This window comes from Thunnus thynnus, chromosome 12 (genome assembly GCF_963924715.1).
Source record: "Thunnus thynnus chromosome 12, fThuThy2.1, whole genome shotgun sequence".
Lineage (NCBI taxonomy): Eukaryota > Metazoa > Chordata > Actinopteri > Scombriformes > Scombridae > Thunnus > Thunnus thynnus.
In genome coordinates, this window is record NC_089528.1 from 31,385,555 (window position 1) to 31,410,082 (window position 24,528).

Genomic DNA, 24,528 nt, shown 5'->3' on the forward strand with positions numbered 1-24,528 from the left:
CTTGGCTAATTTAGTGGATTCTGTGTCTGATTATTTGTATTATGTGAAGCTAAAGTCAAATCAATAAAAACATGGATGATTATAAATAACAGAAACTGTGATGTTTCAGTTTATTGAGAATGTTTCTCTGAATGACTTTGACAAACCTGCCACCCTCTGCATAATGTATTAAAAAGAAAATACACAAGAAAGAAAAAATACTGTAAGCACTTCAATATCTACCAGGTAGCTAATGATTCAACTTCATTTTACACTATTATACAAGTCATGATTAAAAGTGGAATTAAAATAGAGCATCAAGATATTAATATTCTACAGAATTTACACTTAATAACTGCAAATATACTGTATGTGTGCGTGTGTGTATTTATAGTTTTAGGACAACTGTGTCTTAACCATAAATTTAACCACAACACATCATAAGTGACATTTCTGAACACTGATCAAAGTGATAAATGAGATGAATTGATGAGATGTGATGGTGAGAAAAGGCGAGCAGAAAACAGTCAGTCAGCATGTGTGCAGTTGGTGGACGGTCCCTTGTTTCTGAGGATCATCAGCAGACAGAGTCCACAGCAGTACACCAGACTCTTCACTATCAGCACTGTGTACAGCACACAGAGCAGCTTCACCTGGTACTGAGACGGGACAAAACCTGCTGGTGGAGCTGCTGGTGGCTCTGCTGATGGAGCTGGTGTTGGAGATGCTGATGGAGCTGGTGTTGGTGATGCCGGTGGAGCTGGTGTTGGTGGAGGAAGAGCAAAAACCTCTGAAACAGAAAAAAAGAGAAAAACAAATGTCAGTGCTCTGCTCCTCTGCTCTCTCTGACAGCATCTCCAGATGAAGCTGAATCAAGCTGAATACAGTCACCAAGCCTTCATTACCTTGTTCTGTTTGGGCCCTCACTGTGCCCCCCTTGTGCTTGACGTAGCAGTGGTATTTATATGTGTAGAGAGCATCCCGATCAACCACTCTGATGGCGACGGTGCGTTCTCGCTCTCTGAGCTCCAGTTGCTCTCCCTCAGCAGGGGGCAGATCCTCCAGCGGGCCGTTCTTCTTCTGTCTTTTCCAGGAGAACTGGACCAGAGGAGGAGACATGGCTGAGGCCAGACACAGCAGGGAGCTCTTCCCCTCCAGGTGGGCTGCTGGGTACACGCTCACCACGGGCTTCACTACCTGCTCAACTGAAGTTTGACAGCAGCAACAAGCAGCACAGACACACATTCACACAGTCAACAGCAGCTTACAGCACTGCACTGCATTCAGTCTGATCCTGGAAACTACATGATCACTAAATGGAAACTAATGGTTTCATATATGTCATATATCTTCATCTGGATAAAAGTTGACAACAAAAAGTTCTGTTCATTAATATTCAAATTGTGACATATAATTCATGAATAACAATAAGAATATAAAATACAATAAATTTACATTTGTAGAATGTCGAATATTAACCTTCATCATAAAATAGGAATAAATTGTGTCTCCTATATTTTATGACAGTGATTCTCAACTGGTGGTTCACGACCCAAAAGTGGGTGGCAGAACCATTCTGGGTGGGTCGCGGGCAGCTGGTCAAAAATAAATAAATAATATTTAATACGCATCGGATATTGGACTTGTCTTTTATTTTGAAAAAAATATATTCTGACAGGGAAAGATGTGCAGCAGTCTCGCGCCGTAGCCATGGTAACCATCATTTGATTGACGTTCACTTTAAGTTTGTGTTGACGTTCAGAGGCAATATGGCGAAGCAAAATATGACCCGGAGTATTTAAAATGTGGATTTTCGTACATTGAGGATAAAAAGGGATAGAAACCCCAGTGTTTGATATATAGTGACGTGCTTGCAACTCAGAGTATGAAATAGGGCTGTGCGATTACTCGAATCTTATTTTCCATTACGATTTTGGCTACCCTCCACAGACTCCACTTCACTCAGCTGCCCGACAGACCCGCTGCTTCTTCCCACTTTAACCTGAGTAACAAACTGGCTGAGTGAGGTGGAGCCTGTGGAGGAAGCACCTGGGCCGTCAGGATGTTATAGTCCGTGGAGGTGCTGCGGTATTCGGCTGCACAGATGGAAAACCCCTCGGCTGACAAGATGTACCACTCTGTTTGAAAAACCTTTTTCTTCTTCTCCTTTTTGGTTTATATCAGCGGTTGGCAACCAGCGTATTAGGTGTATTACCGCCACCCTCTGCCTCGGACTGTGGACCAAAGATTAAATCCTACACATTAATCCTGTCTGTCTAATAAAGTCAAAGAAAACTACTGCTCCACCCACTTGGCAGGATCATTAAAGTTTTAATGCTGAACTCCAGTCTTCCTTAGTTCCTCTCTTATATATTGTCTGTCTTGATCATTAGTACAATCTATGATTGCATGTGTAATATTCTCCTCAGCCAGGTGGAAAAAAATATGTGCATTTATCGGCATTGGCAATCAACAAAATGAGAGTCAAAAAGTAAATGTTGTGGTAAATAATCGTAATCTCAATATTGACCAAAATAATTGTGATTATGATTTTTGCCATAATATCTAATTTTGTGGCCTTATTTATTTTGTGCAGTTTTGATATTTATTTTAGTGTACATGCAGTTTTTATTGTCCTCCTCAGTTTCTTAATAATGTGCTCTGAAATGCACTTTGTACATGTAAATATATGTATTTATGTTATAAAAAAAAGGTGACATACGTGTGTTTTCAAAGGATATTTTTGAAAAATAAATTTTCTTGGTTTGAATTCTATAAAAGTGGGTCGTGACTTAATGACCATGGGAAAATATGGGTCCCAGAGTGAGACCAGTTGAGAACCCCTGTTTTATGATATATATCGCTAAACTTTATGCCATGCTTCATCATACATGAGATTGAAAAACTATACATATGCACAGCAATACATATGTACAGTATGTACATGTATTGCTGTTTGTTGTGTATGTACACAACAAAGATGAAAAAGATAATCCAGTAATACATAGTTTGTCCACCAGACAGCACTAACAACTTTTCAGCTGTAAAATATCCTGCTTATTTCACACTTTGGTCACAATTCTTTTATAATAATAATTTAAAAAAAAAAAACAAATATAGATGTTGGTATGGTCTCCAATTTTTAACATTAGTCAAGCTGCATTTTATATCATAGTAAATATATCTTATAAAAAACAACATATTTACCTCCATATATACCATAACTCCATATACCATAATATATCCATAATAAAATACTTTTATACTTTTTAATGTTGATTAAATTAGTGATTGTAGTTTCCATTGAAATGTAGTAAATGAAATGACGGACTGAGACTGAGAGCTTAATGAAATCAACTCTGAATCTGTATGAGACTGAAGAATCCTGCTCATCAATGAAATTTACTTAAATTATCTCAAGATTGTGTATAAAAAGTCAACAGATGATCAGAGCAGGAAAATCTTCCACAATCATTCATCTAGAATTTAATTTCTTTCAGGAGAGAAAGAAGAAGTTTCATTGAACAACAGCTGATGAGAATACAGAATGAAATTAGAATATCAGTGCTGAGTTTCTCTGAGTATTTGGAGGAGTTTAAAGATTTTATGAAGACAAACTCCTTTCTGGTGCTTATTTAATGATAGAATGGTTGCACAATGAATTCTCTAATTATTATAGAAAATTAATGTGTAAATCCTGAAGCTGCAGAAAATAAACTTGTAAACTTGTTCAATAAAACAACTGAAGGGAAATGAAAGTTTAGTCTTACCTACATACAGTGTAGTTCCAGAGCCAAAGATGAGGTAGTCATCAGCTCCCACAGTGAATGTGACTGTGACAAAAACCTGTCTGCTGTTGAATGTGTCAGCTGAGGCGAATAAATCCAAATTATTAACCAGTATCATATTTCATCTCCACGATGTGTTTCTCTAATGTTCATATCAACATGACTGTCTCTTCTTTTGTTGTATTTCTCTTTATTTCAGCCTACTGAGGTAGAGAGAGGCGGGATCCTGCTACATTTCTAATCAGTCCAATACATGAAACATGTTGTCTGTAAGTTTAATAAAATATGATTTTACATCGGGATCAGTAGCTGTGAAAAAATAGAAAAATAACATAAATATGTAATGTGAAATTCAGCCGGTCTGTAGCCTGAGTGTCCTAGACACTCAGTGTGACAAAAGTGTCCTCCATAAAAGTCAAAATACTCTTCCTGACTTGTACTTTATCCTCAGACTGTCATTTGAAGTTAGAATCCTTTAGATTTTGGTCCTTGTTGATAACTTGTGTTTACTGTTGGTAACAGCCAGTGTGTTATAATAATACATCTACTGGAGCTTTGACAGAAAAGCCTTATCAACCACTGGGGGCAGAAATGAATGAATGTCACTCTGTCAGAAATGAATGAATGAATGAATGAATGAATGAATGAATGAATGAACTTCATTTATATACCACCTTCCATGCACAGAATGCAGCTCAAAGTGCTTTACAATTCATCAGCAAATTTAAAAAAAGACGTGTTTAAAACTGTACACATACACAAGGAGGAAAGGAGAACATGAGAACAATGAGTGTTACTGTTCATAAAATACCATTTACATGGTTTCTTTGGAAAGAAAGTGGGGACAGTACATATGAAAAAGTCATTAAATAAAAATTAGAGAAAATCATAAAAGATTGAAACAGACAACTACAACAGCGTATTAGGGCCATCATAGGTTAAAAAAAAAAGTTACGGAGCTCAGGGAGGGAGGGTAATATTCTGAGGAAAAAATCAGAATTTTCAAGATTAAATTCTTAAATTTACGAGAAAAAAATTTGAATACTCTCTGAGACTATAAAGTCATACATTTGCAAGAAAAAGTGTGTTTGAATAGAATAGAATAGTGATTGATGATCTGTCGTATTTCTGTACCACAAATATCATTTGAATTGGCCGTAGATGTAACCAGTGATATTCTTACATCTGTCCATTGCATTTTAGTTTTTGATGCATAAAAGTCATCACCATCATCCAAATCACTATGTTGTTTTCTTCTGAATAGACTCAGTTCACAGGAATGTCTCTTCAAAGTCAGGATGCTTCTGATAATATGGTGATGCTGGGCTAAAATTATGAGTATTTCCTTGTTGCTAAATCCAATTGCAAAGTATAATTTGATTAGGTCATCTACTGCAGCATTGTTTCTCAACCCGTGGACTGCAGACCCCTAGTGGTATGTGGTGTAATTGCAAGGACTCTGTCAAACAATACAATATATATTTTAAAAAGATGCTATGGCCCTTATAGACATAGTCTATATATCCTCAAATAGTGACCCGAGCCTTTACTTACCTCAGGTATCAGGCCTTTATTTCTAATTCCCTATGTTTGATAAGTATAGTAATTGCTCATATTTTAGTACGAAGCCACATTTTGATCCGTTCTCATTTGCCCTGCATTACACTGTTAATACAAACTCAACACTCCCTGTATCCATTTGAAATTAAAAGCCTTCTAGCGTTTCAGTGGACAGAATCCCTTTCTTAACAAGGCTTTTATTGTGACACATCTGCAGGAACGTGGTGTGGAAAACTTATTGACTTACGAGGTTCAGTATACGGCACTTAAAATGTAGCTACAAACACACAAACACACAAACACACAAGCATAAAGAAGAGGAGGAACTCTTTTTATTATTATAAATTTTAGAATTAGCAATATGGAGAAATGACTAAAACTAAACAAACGGTTGTCTATTTTGGACACTGGTCAAACAGACTCTGGTCCACGTGAGAAGAAAACCAACACAGAGAGCAAAGAGAGGCAATATAAAGAGGATTACATCATCTTCATATCGATAGTGTATACATATGCTGTTTAATGCAGTTGTATTACAATAAACAACCCAGTCTCACATCAAAATGTATAATAGCTACGTTGGTCCACAGCGCAAAATGTATTACTTTTACAATAACAGCTCTAAAATAGTGAGATTCCTACAATATTTGTGGCCTATTCTTTGTTATCGGCCTGCATCCACGTAATGTTACTGTCAAGTTTCTGTCTGCTCAAACAAAAAGTCATGGCTGCCATTCCTTTTATTCTCAGTGGAAAATGTAATATTTTAAGTTTCTGCATTAAAATGTGTTTTGATAACATTTCTAGCAGGATATTCGTTCAGTGAATGTATATGATTAGTTTGTTGTTATTATGGAGATTCTTGCAAGCTTTCTGTTGTTGCTATGGTAGTTGCTATGGACACTGCTGAATTGTCTTTGTGTCATGTAGGTATCTGAGCTGTTATGTTATTTGTGTTGTTTTATGTAACTGTATGATGATGTTCTTTCAAAAAAAAACAACATAGATTTTAGAGCTTCTCAGGGACGAATTGAATTTGAAATCCAGAATTTGAAACTTTGCAATTGGCTGACCAGAGGACCCGCCACTCAGAAGTATTTTCCTCTATTTCGCTGTGTTACAGTTGTTTTTCAAAGTATGTTACCATAGAAACCAATAGATCAGTTCTAGTTGCAGGAAAGTTAGGCATTAATCTACTGCAATTGTTAACATATTGATAAGCATTCAGGAGGCAGTTTAATACATGATGTGGCTGAACAAACATTTTGAATCCATAACAAACAAACTCCTTAAACACAGTTTGAAGCACTGCATAATTCCTGCCAACACTGAACACCAACCGAAAACCCATTTCTAGAATACTAGCTAAAATATCTGCTATAAACCAACATTCTTACTTTTTCTTAACATAGATCATCCAGATGCAGTGTAATTACTAATTTGGCTGTACTAGATATTTGATATATCCGGTAGATATATCTTTTTACGACCCTATTTTGCAACCCACTTTGCAACTAGGAGAACTACAACTTTGGTGCTGATTTGTATCAAGCTGCATGGTGCAGCTCTGAGGAATGTATTCAATTTCAATTTCATTTTTATTAAATTTTATTTATATAGCGCCAAATCACAACAAAAGTCATCTCAGGACACTTTTCACATAGAGCAGGTCTAGACCATACTCTTTAATTTACAGAGACCCAACAATTCCCCCATCAGCAGTGCTTGGCGACAGCGGTAAGGAAAAACTCCCCTTTAACAGGAAGGGACACAAAGAAGCAGAACAACAAGAGCAACAACAACAACAACAACAGATACATGGCTAGCAACAACAAACAGCAGCAACAGCTGGAGAAGGACATCCCCATGGCTAAGGGCCACAGCTTGGTCCATGGGGTTTCCTGCGGATGAGAAAGCAGGAAGAATTCCAGGGAAGAAGCCAAGTTAGTAACATACAGTAATGGTATATGAATACATACAGATGGAGAGGAGGAGAGAGTAGCTCAGTGCATCATGGGAAGTCCCCCGCCAGTCTAGGCCTATAGCAGTATAACCAAGGCCTGGTCCAAGGTGAGCTTGGTCAGCCCTAACTATAAGCTTTATCAAAAAGGAAAGTTTTAAGCCTACTCCTAAACGTAGAGAGGATGTCTGCCCTCCGGACCGAATCCGGAAGATGGCTCCACAGGAGAGGAGCCTGTTAGCTGAAGGCTCTGCCTCCCATTCTACTTTTGGAGACTGAAGGAACCACAAGTAAGCCTGCAGTCTGGGAGCGCAGTGTTGTAGTGGGGTATTAGGGTACTATGAGCTCTTTAAGATATGATGGTGCCTGACCATTAAGAGCTTTGTAGGTGAGAAAAAGGATTTTAAATTCTGGATTCAATTTTGGATTTTACTGGAAGCCAGTGCAGCGAAGCTAAGATGGTAGAAATATGATATCTTTTTCTAGTTTTTGTCAATACATGTGCAACAGCATTCTGGACCAGCTGGAGAGTCTTTAGAGACTTGTTAGGGCCGCCTGATAATACAGAATTGCAATAATCCAGCCTAGAGGTAACAAATGCGTGGACTATTTTTTCTGCATCTTTTTGGGCAAGGATGTGCCTGATTTTTGCAGTATTATGTAAGTGAAAAAAGGCAGTCCTAGTCCTTGAAATTTGTTTCATGTGGGAGTTAAAGGACATATCCTGATCAAAAATAACTCCCAGATTCCTTACAGTGGTGCTGGAGGCCAGGGTAATGCCATCTAGAGAGCTATATCATTAGTTAATGTGTTTCTAAGGTGTTTAGGGCCAAGCACAATAATGTTTTGTCTGAGTTTAGTAGCAGGAAATTGCGGGTCATCCAGGTCTTTATGTCCTTAAGGCATGTTTGGAGTTTACTGATAAGTGTCATCTGGCTTCATTCATAAATATATTTGGGTATCATCTACATAGCAATGAAAATTTATGGAGTGTTTCCGAATAATATTACCTAAAGGAAGCGTATACAAGGTGAATAGTATTGGTCCAAGTACAGAACCTTGTGGAACTCCGTGTCTAGCTCTTGCCTTCATGGAGAATTCATAATTAACGTGTACAAACTGAAATTGATCTGATAAATAGGACTTAAACCAGATTAATGCAGTTCCTTTAATTCCTTTAAATGTTCCAGTCTCTGTAATAGGATGTGATGATCAATTGTGTCAAATGCGGCACTGAGGTCTAACAAGACAAGTACAGAGAGAAATCCTTTGTCTGATGCATCATTTGTGACTTTCACCAGTGCTATCTCTGTGCTATGATGCGCTCTAAATCTTGACTGAAAATCCTCAAATAAACTATTGTTATGTAGAAAGTCACACAACTGATTGGTGACTGCTTTCTCAAGGATCTTAGAGAGAAATGGAAGGTTAGATATAGGTCTATAGTTGGCTAAGACACCTGAATCAAGAGTAGGCTTCTTAAGAAGAGGTTTAAAGGACTGTGGTACATAGCCTATGAAGACAGATTGATCATATCTAGTAAAGAAGTGCTAATTAAGGGCAAGACTTCCTTAAGCAGCCTAGTTGAGATGGGGTCTAAGAGACAGGTTGATGGTTTGGATGAAGAAATTGTTGAAGTTAATTCAGAAAGGTCAATTGGAGAAAAACAGCCTAAATATATGTCAGATTTTACAGCTGTTTCTAAGGGTCCTGTGTTTGTGGATAAATCGGTGCCTGTTTAGGGCAACAGGTGTTGACTTTTGTCTCTAATAGTTATAATTTTATCATTAAAGAGTTATTACTCTTTGTCAGCCTGGCCAAAGTGCTGAATAGAAACCTAGGGCTGTTTTTATTCTCCTCTATTAATGATAAGTAATAGGCTCTGGAATGGCAGATGGCCTTCCTATATGTTTTAAGACTATCCTTGTAGTTTTTAAAAAATATTAGTGTTCCTCCTTGAACTGGAAGGTGTAAATACTAAATTGGGAATACACTGTGGAGTTTAAGGCAATGTTAAACATATTTGTGTAATCGGATATTAAATATCTGATTGTTAAATGGTTGAAAATTAATTTTAACCATGTTTTACCCATATTTGACAGTGCCCCCAGTTGTTGACTATAATCACATGGTAGCTGAGGCCAAGAGCTCTCTATAACAGTTGGTTTCATGTCTTCAGCCCCTTTTGTTGCTGAGTTATAAGCCTTCAGGCTCTCCAGGCCGAGACCTTTCCAAAGATGTATTTGGTTTAGCTCTACAGCAAAGTTTTGACTTTCTCATGTCATGGACACAAGCCATCCCAGGCCCAGTTTCAGAGAGCACTTAAAAGGCCTAAGATATAAAATGAAGCTTTTTGTTTGTTTGTGTTTTTTTCTTTTTTAGTGGAAATAGTGACCAAAATGAGTCACCTTCAGTGATTAGAATACTGCTGACAATCTACAGCATTACTACAGGCTTGGAGGAAGTCCTGAAGTGCTTGGGTTAGAGTTAGGACTGAAAAGACCAACCTGTTCTCATTCATGCATAGGCTACTAGTTACTGGGCCCTCACACCAAGATATTCATGAGCAGCAGCGGTTGCTCTGATTTGTGGCCGCTCACTGCCAGCCCGTAGCAGTGCACGGCAGGGGACGGGTCATTCAAGCAGCGCTATTTTTTTTAAATTTTCAGTTGTGGCCAATATCAAGTTTGTAGTAGAGCTATTTGGCAGCCTGGCCATGAACTTGACAGGGATGATAAAATATACAATGTTTCGTGTTTCCACTGTGTATTATTTAGCAAGAAAATGTGCCTAGTCTATATTTCTGTTAATTAAAAAATAAAAATGCTGTTTTACTTTCAAAATCATGGCCGCGTAGCCTATGGAATAAAGCATTATAGGCTAGTTTTGTTCATGTCACGGTAAACAAACAATGACGAATCGTATAGCTCCGGGAAGCCGGATTTCTCTTCCATTGTCAACATGATATATTGATATATTCCAAAGGAAATACAGCACTAAAGAAGCTAACAGAAGAGTATTTGTTGAAAACAAAGCAAGAAGAAAACTTAAAGGATCCTTTCTGGTAATGTAATCCACATATGCTGGAGCCACTCTGTGCACCCTGGACTTAAGAAGTGATGGCATATGACTGGGGGTCACTCATCGGGATGGGGAGATGGTCAGCTCATCCCCCTGCCAACCCTTCTACCAGGCCAGTCCAGGTTTTTAAACATAAACATCAGATTAAACATCAAGTAAGACCATCTGTACATCCATCTCAACATCGAAGGAAACGATATTGGACACATGGATCTTCTGGGGTTCCTAACCGCCCGGATGGCGGCCTTTTCTCCCCGCTGAGGTCAAGAGGAGGTTCCAGGTGCACTGGGCCGGTGCTGAGGGGCTTAAGAGGAGCTTCTACCCTCTGGCCACCAGGATCCTGAATGGGATTGCTACATAGGACTGTCCTTTGAGGCCGTTTATCGTACCACAGAGCATGCCTGTCAAACCTTGCGTCAAGTTCAAATCAGTGTTTCATCAGCAAAAACACCTGGGCTGTGTTTCATGGAGTTCTCTTTGGACTACTGTTTGTACTCATTTCTGTATTGGCTGTACATGTCTGTCTGACCAGAGCATTCAACATTGATGGAAAACAACTGGGACACCAAGTGATTGAGCTTGGGACAAATGCTGGCTAATGGCCAGTTGACATTCCTACAGTGAGTTTCATCATAACTTACTGGGATATTTTGCAATCTATTCCTCTGTCCTGCGGCACAGGCGAGCCCAGGTACCAGAGCGAATCACTGATCCAGTGGACCGGTCATCTGCCACCCCATTTCAGTGAAGAGCAGGTCTCCTCTTCATGCTGATCCTGCTCTCCAGAGATGTTCAGCTAAATCCTGGATCAGTGACCCCTGGAGTGCTTCAGAACTTCGATTCTGATTTGTGCCTGAATGTGTCTGGGACTCCTCTGGTGCCAGTGATGAATGAGCAACAATTTTCTAAGCCGGGCTTCTCCCTTAACAGACTAAACTTTGTTAACACAAGGCATGATGGCTCAATGAATAACTTTTCGCTACCGGGCTGTAGAAACCGCGATAGGTCCAGTGTCTCTCTCATAAAACCTGCTGCTGACACCACTGTGTGTCGAAACCCTGCAGTGAGGAGGCAGAGGTTATTCAAAACCTTCCAAACTGTCAATCATGCAAAAGTCTTATGGGACCCGAAGCTGAAACCAAAGGGGCTAATCGGTGGACATTTTAACATCAGAAGCATTACTGCAAAGAGCAATCAGCTAACTCATCATGTGTCTGACTCAAATCTGGACTTTCTCTGTCTGACTGAAACATGGTTGAAACAAACAACTCCTGCAAGTGTGTTCATGGTGCCTGGATACCAATGTTTCAGAAGATACAGACCTGATGGAAGAGGAGGAGGGGTGCTTTTTTATGTGAGAGACAACATCAAATGTGAACCTGTGGTTTATAATGCGGGTAACACGTTAGAATATGTTGGGATAAAAATAATGTTATCCCAACAAATGTCTTTTAACATCATAGGTGTCTAGAGGCCCCCTTCTGCAGATGACACTTTCTACGATCAACTAACAGAAGTCTTGAAAGAGTGTAATCTCAACAAAGAATTATTACTTATGGGTGATTTTAATGTGAACTGGGAGGATAAAACTAAGAGGAAAGAATTAAAATGATCACAGAGAAATTCCAACTAGAACAATGATCCAGCAAAATGCTCCAGTACACAAATTGATCTAATATTTACAACCAGAAAGAATAACTAAAAGTTATAATTTAATCACTGGCTTATCAGATCATAACCTAACCCTATGTGCCAGAAAACTGACTAAAAGTAGATTTAAGACCACGGCAACTAAGACAATGATCCATCAATGCATACCCAGAGCTAAGCAAGAAGAATTTACCAATGAATTTAACAGCTTGAACTGGGGTGATGTACTGTCCTCTGATGATCTGGACTATGGCTGTGATACTTTTACTCACAGAATCAACTCTGTGAGGGAAAGATTTAATGTGAGGATACAGATAAAATCTAAAAATAAAAACAATTTACCGTGGTTTAATGAAAATTTGTGGTAACTAATGAAATCTAGAGATGCTGCACTAAGGAAGGCCATTAAAACTAGAAGAGACACCGACATGCTGCTTTATAAAGGTTTAAGGAACAAAGTTATCCAAGAGCTAAGAGAATCTAAATCTCGTTTTTATCTCATTATTTTGAATGAGGCAAAAGGCAACAGTAAATTGATCTGGAAAAACATTGATAATCTCACAAGGAGGGACCCAAAATTTTTAGGAGATTTTAAACTCAAAGTACAGGGAAGGTTAATTGAAGATCATCTTACTGTTGCTTCTGTCTTTAATAATTTTTTTCTTGAGTCTGTAAATGAGTTAGGAAAAAAAATTACGAAAAGGAAACTGGATATTGTTCCTATGGATGGTATAAGGTTTTTGAGCTGGTAGAAATTAATGAGTTACAAGTAAACAAAATCATCAGCTCCTTAAAAAGCTCCAAAAGTAGAGATGCTTTCCAATTCGACACCATGTTTGTCAAATCACACAAAGATATTTTAACTCCCCCTATTGCTCATTTAATTAATTATCTTTTAAAGACAGCACCTTTCCTGATGACTGGAAATGTGCCATTGTCACGCCTATTTTTAAATCTGGAGACCGCCTTGAAGCCAGTAACTACAGACCAATAAGAATACTGCCAGTACTCTCAAAGGTTGCTGAGAAAGTTGTCATTAAACAATTGACAACATTTCTTAATACAAACAATTTGGTCTACATTGTATGCAATTTGGCTTTAGAGCAAATCATTCCACCGAAACTGCTACCTTGCACTTAGTAGAGCAAATTAAATCGACACTTGACAAAGGAGGAGTAGTTGGTGCTGTATTTTTAGATCTGCGTAAAGCATTCAACACAGTCAATCATGATCTTTTAATATCGAAACTCTCTAAATTTAACATCTCATCTAGAGCACTGGCATGGATGTCTTCATATTTATCTAATAGGAGACAATGTATTAAAGTTGTTGACACACTGTCCAGTAACATGAAGTGCACAATGGGTGTTCCTCAAGGGTCAGTGTTAGGTCCCCTATTATTTAGCCTATATATTAACGATCTCCCTCAACAGTGTCATGATGCAGAACTACAAATGTATGCAGATGAAACTGTTGTGTACACACATGCAAAAACAGCTGAGTTAGCTGCTGCAAAGCTAACAATTGCATTGGAAAGGATCACAAATTGGCTTGATCAAACATGTCTGAGTCTAAATGTAAACAAGACAAAGGGTATGTTTTTCTCTAAGACTATGATGCAACCTCCTAATGCTGATATTTTCATCAAAGGTGAAAAAATTGACATAGTTACTGATTTGAAATATCTTGGTGTGACACTGGATCCAAATTTGAACTTTAAGAAACATGTTAAAAAAACAGTTAAAACCATAAAGTACAACTTAGCAAATTTTAGACATATTAGAAACTGTCTCTCGGACGCAGCCAAGATATTTATGCAGCTATGATTCTTTCCCATATGTCTTATTGCATCACATGTTGGGGGCAGGTTGGAGAAACAGCCATAAGACCTCTTGAGTCCTTATATAAACAAACTCTTAAAACTCTGGACAAAAAGCCAATGCATTTCCATCACTGTAGGGTTCTGGAGAAATACAATTTGACAATTTTAGATTATTCTCAAATTTGTGCCAAGTTTTAAATGGTTTGGTCCCTCCTCCACTATGTGACTTTGTGTACACTCGCTCAGTAAGTTCTATTAGATCCTCCAGAATATCCTCTATACAAGATTGTATCAGACCATTTCGTCGCACTGCATTTGGGCAGTCAGCTTTCTCTGTGAAAGTCACAACTCAGTGGAATGCCCTACCCGATGATGTGAAGAACTGTAGTTCAATCAATACATTCAAGGCCAAATTAAAAAAATCTACAAGAGACCAATCAGCTGTGACCATTGAGTCTAAACTCCATCTATGGTCTTGATTTAAATTTGACAAGTTCTAATTGATATTGTGGGTGTATGTGATGTTCTGTGTGTAGTTTTGTATTTTGTATGGTGTGTTCTGTGTGTGTGTTTTTTTTGTTTGTTTTTTTGCTTTGTACTGTTTGTTGTTGTGCTGTTGTATGTTTTTTGTTGGGGACTACACATGCAAACTAGCTACAAGCTAACTGCTGGTGCAGTGCAGTGCTGCTCTCAATGTTTCAATCTGTACATTGTCAATAAATCAGTCAATCAATATGGAATGGAACAGATGTTTGCCAGGAACTTTAGTACAGTGGTTGCTATGGGTGGAAAATCAAATCCCTATCTGCAATTGGTTGCTGCTTCAGCGGTGTCGCTGCTAATTTGCATATAGTTAAACTCTGCTCAACTTCAACTCGTCGTTCTTGGCTCTGGCATCGCGTTGCTCACTGCTGCCAAGGCGTCTGAAGCCCTTCGTCACCAGCTTTCACTGAAAATGAATGACTGCCAGCTGCTTTTGTTGTTTATAAATCTTTGGATGTGAGTGTATCTGTATGTCTACTCTGCTGCTGCTGCCGCTGAGCTGCTGCTTGTCAACGATGTGCAAAACGGCTTGACATTGTGTTGCCAGATCATCAGGTCAGGGATCCCCCATATCACGTTTTTTCACTCTTTATCATAATAACCCACTTTTTGCATAAAACACACAAACCTGGAAACTCTGCAGAGATCTTATTGTTAACATCATGTCAAGTTAAAATGAAAAGATGTTTGAGATCGGTGAAAATGTTGGTAGGGACAATTCAGCAACACCTTGACATTGATAGCGACATGTCCCTTCTGTCCTCACTCAAATCTACACCCATGAGTAATGTAAGTGACTTCATATTATGAAATCTGCTGATAGATGTATAGGGAAGGGCACAAGAAGGTTTTTATTGTGAAGGAGCAACAGGAAGTTTTGGCATTTAGAGCAGATTAGCATTGTGAGGGAGGCGTGAACTTTATTGCAACAGAAGGTCAAAGAAGCATCCATGTGTTCTGTATTCATCCTTTGTTCTCACTGTGTGGAACAACAAGAATCCTTCTGAAATACCTGATCAACATTTTAAAAAAAACAATATTAACAAACACTGACAGCAGCAAAACAAGAAAATTGTCCTCAGCTCAGTTTGTTAGTGACTCTGGCTGAGATGGAGGTGAAATATGTGAACCTGGGCTGTGGTTTACTGCTCTCTTCCTGTCACAAACACTGTTTGACATCTGTTCATCTGGAGGTTTTTGTACAGGCTGCAGGGATCATTTCTCACTGTGGGAGCCAGTTTTATAACAGGCGCAGTAGTAGGTGGCTGAATGTGAGGATTTAATTTTAATCACCAAGTCACAGCCGTTCTTTTTTCTTGCAGCTGAGAAATCATCTCTCTGGGGATGATTGTACCCTCTATCAATTTTACCATTATTCTTATCAATATGTAGAATCACTGTGAATGTTGATGTGTCTTCCTTCTGGAGCCAGTATACATTTGTACCACCACACTGATCAGTTCCTTTACATCTGAAGGAGACTTTTTCACCAGCTTTCTTGGTCAATGTTAAATCTTCCTGAATCAGCTCTTCTGCCATGGCAACCAGCGCTGTAGAGAAACAGACACACAGATGAAGGTGAGTGTGACAGTGTTTGTTAAAGGTTGAGTTTGTTGGCTCCTGATTGGCTGGAAACACTCACCTGAACACAGACAGCACAGAGCAGCAGCTGGGAGGAAAAGCATTTTGTGCAGTGGTGTTTCCTCTGGTGAACCTGGGGAGAAGTGGCGCTCTGATGCAGCTGAGGCCAAACAAGGACGAGCTGTGAGATCAGACGAGGGCGTCGTGGTTTCTAACAGCTCCTCAAACCTCCCATCAGCCCCTGCGGCGGACAGATAAGGCTGCTGCTGCTGCTGTGTGGTTTTACATTTCAGTTTAATAAATAAATTGAATTTCCTGCATCATCTGATGGTATCATGCATTCATTGACGTTCTCTTTTAACACTGAGTTTAGACACATTTCCTCAAATTGACAGATTTGGTATTTTTGGAAGCTTTGTGATCTCTACTAGAATTAAAAATAAAGTTCTGAGGGTAAGTTTGTGAAGATGAAGCCACCGGAGGGTTCAGAAGAGTTTAAAGTCAGGTGTCATCTACATGTCTCTTTGGTGGAACTGATAACAACCCATCTGCAACATGAGGAGACACAACTACACACTGCTTTACTGATTTATTGTATTTTTTAAGTTACCATATCTTTTTTTTTAATTTAAATTTAAAATATTAATCTCAAAAGTAACTACAGCAACAAAAACACAATATTTTCCTCTGAAGTGTTGTGTAGTAGAGGTTTAAAGTAGTTTAAAATGGAAAAACTCAAGTTAAATACAAGTACTGTAAAACTGTACTTGAGTACATTAACTGAGTAAATGTACTTATTTACTTTTCACCTCTGTAGGAAAAAACAGCTGGATGTAATTTCATCATTTTTCATTCTTTTTTTGTTATTTTAGTGTCATTTATTTTTCCACATGTTGCGCCCTGCAGTTAAACAGCCCGATTATTTGACATATACATTCTATATACAATATGAATATATAAAATAAAATATATAAGATATTTAGACTAAATATTACTTAAATATGATCCAAATATGTTTTTCCACTGTAAATGTTTTGCACAACATACATCATTTTAGTCTGATCTGAATATTTGTGTTACAGTTACAATCATTTAGAGGCTATTTGTAGTCTAATGAATGAATCTTTTTTACCGCCATTCTGTATAATCCAATATCTTTAATAAAATTTCACAATATTATCTGCTACTGAATATCAGTTTATAAATCAAAGTTCAATTTCACGTGCTTTTAAATAAAAAAGGTTTTAAAAAATGTCTGTTCTCAGATTCATTAAGATCTTTATTTTTTAAAGTTGCTTTTAATTCTGATATTCTAATATTAATTTGTACTAGTGCAGTGCTTGTTCAAAATATGTCTGTTATGAATGGGTTGATTACTTGGCCTCTGGTGTTGCTGCTTGCGGATTTCTCGAGAACCGCTCATCCAAACAACTTCACACTCGACACTGCACTTCATTGTGTCCTCAGCAAAACACCAGACAAGTGTGAAGTCGATCGGATGAACTGTTGTAGAGAAAATCGAAGGACACACATACATACAGACAGACAGAGACTCCTTCCATTTTAGTTAAATATATTCAAATGTAATTCTAATATTAGAAAATCTATAATAAAAGAAAATTCAACCAATTTGCAAATAACTAGACAGATTATTGAAATAATCACATTTAAAAATAACAATTGTATGATAAGTTACAACAACAAGATAATCAACTAAATAAAAAATGAAAGGTGTAAAATATTTAACCATAGTTCTTATTTAATCATATGTTTTTTATTGTTCATTGAGAAGTTACTATTGATTGGGAATAAACTAGAGCATTATAACACTGCAATAAAATTATATAATTAGTAACTGTTCAGGTGTTATTTGCAAATATACTGTATATTTTGGGGCATAACACATTAAATCAGTTCAGAGACACAAATTTGAACCCTTTTTTGAAGGAAAATCAACAAAAACAAAGAACTTCATAAAACACAGACACTGTGATGTTACAGTTTATTAAGAATATCAAAGTTATGAATTAAAAAGACAAATCTAACTTTGCAGAATGTATTAAACACGAAATAATAAATGTAATAAAGGTTTGAAAAATTCTAAAAACTAAATTATGTTTTCTATGTTTATTTTTATTTTTTGTATAATACAAGTAAGAGTTAAAAGTGGGAAACAAAACAAACCTGAGCTAAAAAAGTAACTGTTAAGGTTTAATTTGTAAATATATATGTGTATATATGTATTTATATATTTAGCACAACTGTATCTAACTTGTGCATAAAGAGAGAAAAAGTAAAACCAACCACAACACGTCATAAGTGACATTTGTGAAAACTGATCAAAATGATAAATGAGATGAATTGATGAGATGTGATGGTGAGAAAAGGCGAGCAGAAAACAGTCAGTCAGCATGTGTGCAGTTGGTGGACGGTCCCTTGTTTCTGAGGATCATCAGCAGAGAGAGTCCACAGCAGTACACCAGACTCTTCACTATCAGCACTGTGTACAGCACACAGAGCAGCTTCACCTGGTACTGAGACTGGAAGGACACTGACACACACACACACACACACACACACACACAGGTCAGTCTTCTCTCCACACTGTTTCAGTCTGTTCAACTGTGGACATTTCATCACAATATCATCACATTTTCTTCAGTAGAACTTGGACTTTTCCAGACGGGACGACCAGCTTTACATGAAGACAGGGGTCGACTACAGTTTGACTGACAGCTCAAAGGCCCTTATTAAATACAACAAGTCAGGGCCGGACCCAGCTTTTTAGGGGCCCCAAACAGGATTTGATTTCCTGTTTTCAACTTAAAATAACTTTTGAATCCACAACTAACTACAATTTATAACAATTAAAATCACTGAAGGATAAAAAGCAAAGTCCAAATACTGTTTAAAAACACACAGGTTACTATAGATTTGAAGTTTTCACCACTTGGGGGCAGAAGAACTCCACAACAAGCTAACAAACTCCTCTCTGACATATTATGGTCTGTCTGCTGTTTGCTGCTGGGCAGGTAGTGTACAGTGGGTTTATCAGGAAACAGCTGCTGCTGCTGGAAACACTGAAACTGAAGCAGACAGGAAATGTGCTGCAAAACCACAACTAGGAGCTAAAAGAGGCTAAAAAGCTCATTTAGTCATTAGATTCATTCTTAATATAAAACTATTGATTAGTGGAGCTTTAAGATATACTCCCTAAACTTGTTCTATCACCCTCGAGGCCTAAAACTAAGTATAGCGCCCCAAAAAATGTTATTTGTCAGCCTGTGAAGTGAAAGCTCTCTCAGTGGGACTTGTTGTGCTGTGGGACACTCTAACAGAATCAGGGAGTGTATGTTTAAATCCTTCAATGATGAGCAGAAAGTGAACAGACTGATATGCAGCCCTAACTGCAGCAGGACATTGGAGCTGTCAGAGCATGCAGAGAGGCAGCAGGTGATCTTACAGTCAGCTTGCTGCAGAGCTGGCAGGTCTGCTGGCTCTCTCTCTGGAGGACAGGAGGCTGCTGAAAACACAAAAGGAGTCAAATGTTTGGAGTTGCAGTGAGAAATGTCAGTGCTCTGCTCCTCTGCTCTCTCTGACAGCGTCTCCAGATGAAGCTGAATCACTGCTGAACACAGTCACCAAGCCTTCATTACCTTGTTCTGTTTGGGCCTCCACTGTTCCCCCCTCGTGCTTGACGTAGCAGTGGTATTTATATGTGCTGTTCTCTTGCTGATTGAGCAGCAGGATGGCAACGGTGCGTCCCGGCTCTCTGAGCTCCAGCTGCTGTCCCTCAGCAGAGGTCAGATTCTCCAGCGGGCCGTTCTTCTTCTGTCTTTTCCAGGAGAACTGGACCAGAGGAGGAGACATGGCTGAGGCCAGACACAGCAGGGAGCTCTTCCCCTCCAGGTGGGCTCTGGATGCTGCTGGGTACACGCTCACCACGGGCTTCACTACCTGCTCAACTGAAGTTTGACAGCAGCAACAAGCAGCACAGACACACATTCACACAGTCAACAGCAGCTTACAGCACTGCACTGCATTCAGTCTGATCCTGGAAACTACATGATCACTAAACTACTCATCAATACACCACAAACATCATCTACTGGACACTGTATCAATAATCATATCAAACTAAAGCATCATGGAAGCTCATCATATGTCATATATAAAGATTAAAACATCATTTACCACTTTATCAATAATTACCACAACATTAGTTACTAATATAATAGAGTTTATAAAATATAAAATATATCATGACATAACAGCTTCATATAAAATACATTTGCTGATGATTACAGTGTTTTATATAAAATATATTTACCAACATATACTTTAATTAATAAAAATCAATAAATAATTTTAACATGAGTTTTATCTTTTACTTAAAACAATATTACCACCACCACGACTACCATGTTCAGATACGTCTAATATAATATAATATAATATAATATAATATAATATAATATAATATAATATAATATAATATAATATAATATAATATAATATAATATGATGACATTTGTCTTAGTAAAATTTAAAGTATAGTTTTATTACTCGGTTAAAATATATTATATTTATGTTACATTTGTAAATGATTATAGTGTTTATATGAAGTATATTTACCAGCATATAATTTACTCTAATCAGACACACAATACATCAATACTTTTAACAACTTTTTTTCAGTTTTAGCTTTTATATAAAACACAATTACCACAACATGTTCAGATATGTAAATAAAATATAATATAATAATATATATTCTTAATTAAATGACAACATGTAAATTATCTGATTCATTATATTTTCTATCAAACACTTTCTAAAATATTTTTAACATCATATATTTGACATCATGTTGATTTCATAAACCAATATGATTTATATTAAATATGGATTAAGATATACAATTATACATTTTATCTATAAATTATATTTAGCTTCATCACACATTTAAAATGAGTTTGCCTTCATGCATTAATTTATCTTCCACTAAAAGACATATTTATCATCATAAACACACAATTATCATGAGATACATTTTACCATTTACAAATATATACTGTATATTTAACACACAAAATATTTATCACTATTTGCTTCTAAAATGACATTTAGGAACATTTATTAAATGATGTTTCACATCATATATCATCTTGTTTTTAATAAACAGGAGCTGCTGCTGAATCAGTGAGATTATTAAATACTGTTTATTTGTAACATTACTGATATCAGACTTTTTGGCTGTAAACAAACTTTGATGTGATGCATAAATAAAGAAGAACTTGTGGTGTGCAGTGAGATTTGAAGCTCTTTTCAGGAGTTATTGATTAGTTTTATGGAAGAATGGCTGCATCAAGAATTCTCTACTAAATATGAAAAAACTAACATGTAAAGCCTGAAGCAGCAGAAACTAAAACTAAAAACACATTTTCAACTTGTTCAATAAAACAACTGAAGGAAAATGAAAGTTTAGTCTTACCTACATACAGTTTAGTTCCAGAGACAAAGATCCAGTAGTAGTCTGTTCCTCCCACAGTGAATGAGACTGTGACAAAAACCTGTCTGCTGTTGAATGTGTCAGCTGAGGTGAACGAATCCAAATTATGAACCAGTATCATATTTCATCTCCATGATGTGTTTCTCTAATGTTCATATCAACATGACTGTCTCTTCTTTTATTTGATTTTAGCCACATTAGCAGTGTGACTATATGGATGCTAATGTCAGTCGGTTGGTCGGTCCACCACTTAAGTGCAGATCCATTGGATCTGATTGTGGATCAAAGGACGGATGGATTGTTCATTAAATGTTGTGCAGACGTTCACGGTCCCCAGAGGATTCAATTATTTATTTGACTTGATTGATTCTAACTTTGAATCTAGCGCCACCAGCAGGTTGACATGTTTGGTCCAGACTGAAATATCTTTTCATCTATTGGATGGATTGTCATGTAATTTAGTAGAAATATTCATGTTCCCCTCAGGATGAATTATAATAACTTTGATCCTCTGACTTTTCCTCTAGCGCCACCATCAGGTCAACATTTAAACTCAACTAAGAACTCATTTAAAATCAAACTGACATTTGTAATGATGCAAATTACTTAAAGCTGCTATAATCAATATTTTTATAATAACCATGATGTGTCAGTGTGTAATGTGTTGGTCGTGGCTCGTAGTGATGAACCTACAGAGAATTATCAGTGACTCTGCAGCTCCTCTCGGCTTTACGGAGCTTTATAGTGAGTTTCAGCTCATTGTTTATCTGTCCGGCTGCAACTTTACTGTTTTGTTAAATAAAAAATGAAAGTTCAAAAGTTGTAAAGTTCATATTTGAGGAGATTTGTTGAGTATTATGAACTAAACCAAGTTAGGATGACATTAGTACCTGTGCTGCCATGCAGGTACATTTTCATAGGAGCCGTAGTTTTTGTTTGCTTGTCAATCAATTGATGTTTAACATTTTGAATCACATAAAGGATTAAATTTCTAATAGTAAATGCTGTAGTGGAGCCATTTGTCTTAGAATATGGACAGTAAACATCAGAACCTGTGGTTAAGGTTTAGTTAGGTTTAGGTAAAGATCATGGTTTGGGTTAAAATGACTTCCTCCTTAAGATGAGGGGAGCGGTGTCGTCATGGTTACAATAATAAACACGTGGTTAAAGTCAGGAAATGATGGTGGTCGTGTTAAAAGAAACAAACAGTGTCTGCTGTCGTTTCTCTCGTTTCTCAGCTGCTCACAGAGCAAAATCCATTTACATTTACCACATTTCTGTTGAGGGGAAATTGTCATAAATCCAAGAATTGTGTTGAATCTTTTACTAAAGTGAAATTATCTGTTGAAATCTGCTCAAAGATGTGACGTGAAGAATCCTGCCTGAAGACTTCTATTGTGAAAGAGCCACAGGATGTGTTTTCATTAACAGCAGATTATTATTGTGAAGGAGGAATGAACTTTATTCCAGCAGCAGGTCAAAGAAGACCATTTTTATCTTCATCTCAAACTTTCAACTCTGTCAAACATCTTTTTCTATTTATTATTTTCTCAATTTTTGTTATTAAATCAAAAGTTAATAAAGTTTCACTTTTGATCTCTCCATTATTTGTCTGTTTTATCTGTGTTATATTGTTGTTTGTTTGTTTGTTTGTCTTCATCTTGTTGTATCATTGTGCTTCTGTGTTGCTCCTTTGTTCTCACTGTGTGGAACAACAGGAAACCTGCTGAAATAGCTGATAAATAATATCAATGAAATATAATGTTTAAATCAAAATCCTGACACCAACAGACAAACATTTAGTCCTCAGCTCAGTTTGTTAGTGACTCTGGCTGAGATGGAGGTGAAATATGTGAACCTGGGCTGTGGTTTACTGCTCTCTTCCTGTCACAAACACTGTTTGACATCTGTTCATCTGGAGGTTTTTGTTCAGGCTGCAGGGATCATTTCTCACTGTGGGTATCTCTCTTATAACAGACGCAGTAGTAGGTGGCTGAATGTGAGAGTTTAACTGTCTGGATCTGCAACTCACAGCCGTTCTCTTTATTTACAGCTGAGAAATCATCTTTCTGAGGATGATTGTAACTATTATCTATTTTACCATTACTCTTGTCAATATAAAGAATCCTTGTGAATGTTTCTGTGTCTTTCTTCTGGTACCAGAATACTTCATCAAACAAACACTGGTCAGTTCCTCCACAGCTGAAGGAGACGTTTTCACCAACTCTCCTGGTCAATGTTAAATCATCCTGAATCAGGTCTGCTGCCATGGCAACCAGCGCTGTAGAGAAACAGACACACAGATGAAGGTGAGTGTGACAGTGTTTGTTAAAGGTTGAGTTTGTTGGCTCCTGATTGGCTGGAAACACTCACCTGAACACAGACAGCACAGAGCAGCAGCTGGGAGGAAAAGCATTTTGTGCAGTGGTGTTTCCTCTGGTGAACCTGGGGAGAAGTGGCGCTCTGATGCAGCTGAGGCCAAACAAGGACGAGCTGTGAGATCAGACGAGGGCCACGTGGTTTCTAACAGCTCCTCAAACCTCCCATCAGCCCCTGCGGCGGACAGATAAGGCTGCTGCTGCTGCTGCTGCTGCTGCTGCTGCTGTGTGGTTTTCCTCTGAGTGGAGGAGCAACAGGCTGCACACAGTTACCATGGAGATGGACGTCACTGACACATCACTGTTTGATTGTTCACAGGTGTTAATGTGAGAATTTATCAGGTCTATTCAAATATTTACAATCATTACAGCTGCATTTAAAAGAAGCAGAAACACAAACTCATATTAGTTTAACAGTGAAAGTGATGGAGAGCAGAGACGGACTGATATTATCTCAACTGGTTTTTAAAATGATTTGACTCTTATTTTTTAATCATATGTTTTCCTCCACGTCTCTGTTTCTCTGTGTGCTTCACTTTCACTTTCTTCATCTTGATTTTAATCTGGCAGCAGATCAAAAATCTGGGACACAACAAAACACAAAAACATTCATGGAACCACAAACACGTTCAGGTTGGTGGTGAATTTAGCAACACAGATTGTTCTCTGTTGTT

The 24,528-nt window shown here is 37.6% G+C and overlaps 2 protein-coding genes across 2 annotated transcripts; both read right to left on the minus strand.

Moving 5' to 3' along the window:
• Window positions 1–178: 178 nt before the first annotated feature.
• LOC137193537 (uncharacterized) lies at window positions 179–17,420 on the minus strand. The gene is made up of 6 exons (XM_067604747.1): window positions 17,342–17,420; window positions 16,026–16,124; window positions 15,853–15,933; window positions 1,995–2,075; window positions 885–1,184; window positions 179–769 (listed from the first exon to the last, which is right to left on the minus strand). The coding sequence occupies exons 1-6, from the start codon at window positions 17,418–17,420 to the stop codon at window positions 507–509; spliced, it is 903 nt and encodes a 300-aa protein (XP_067460848.1). The 3' UTR covers window positions 179–506.
• A 703-nt stretch (window positions 17,421–18,123) lies between these two features.
• Window positions 18,124–23,892, minus strand: LOC137193464 (immunoglobulin lambda-1 light chain-like). Its single transcript, XM_067604688.1, has 6 exons — window positions 23,850–23,892; window positions 23,431–23,757; window positions 21,459–21,500; window positions 19,621–19,929; window positions 19,428–19,487; window positions 18,124–18,515 (listed from the first exon to the last, which is right to left on the minus strand). The coding sequence occupies exons 1-6, from the start codon at window positions 23,890–23,892 to the stop codon at window positions 18,367–18,369; spliced, it is 930 nt and encodes a 309-aa protein (XP_067460789.1). The 3' UTR covers window positions 18,124–18,366.
• Between the last annotated feature and the right edge of the window lie 636 nt (window positions 23,893–24,528).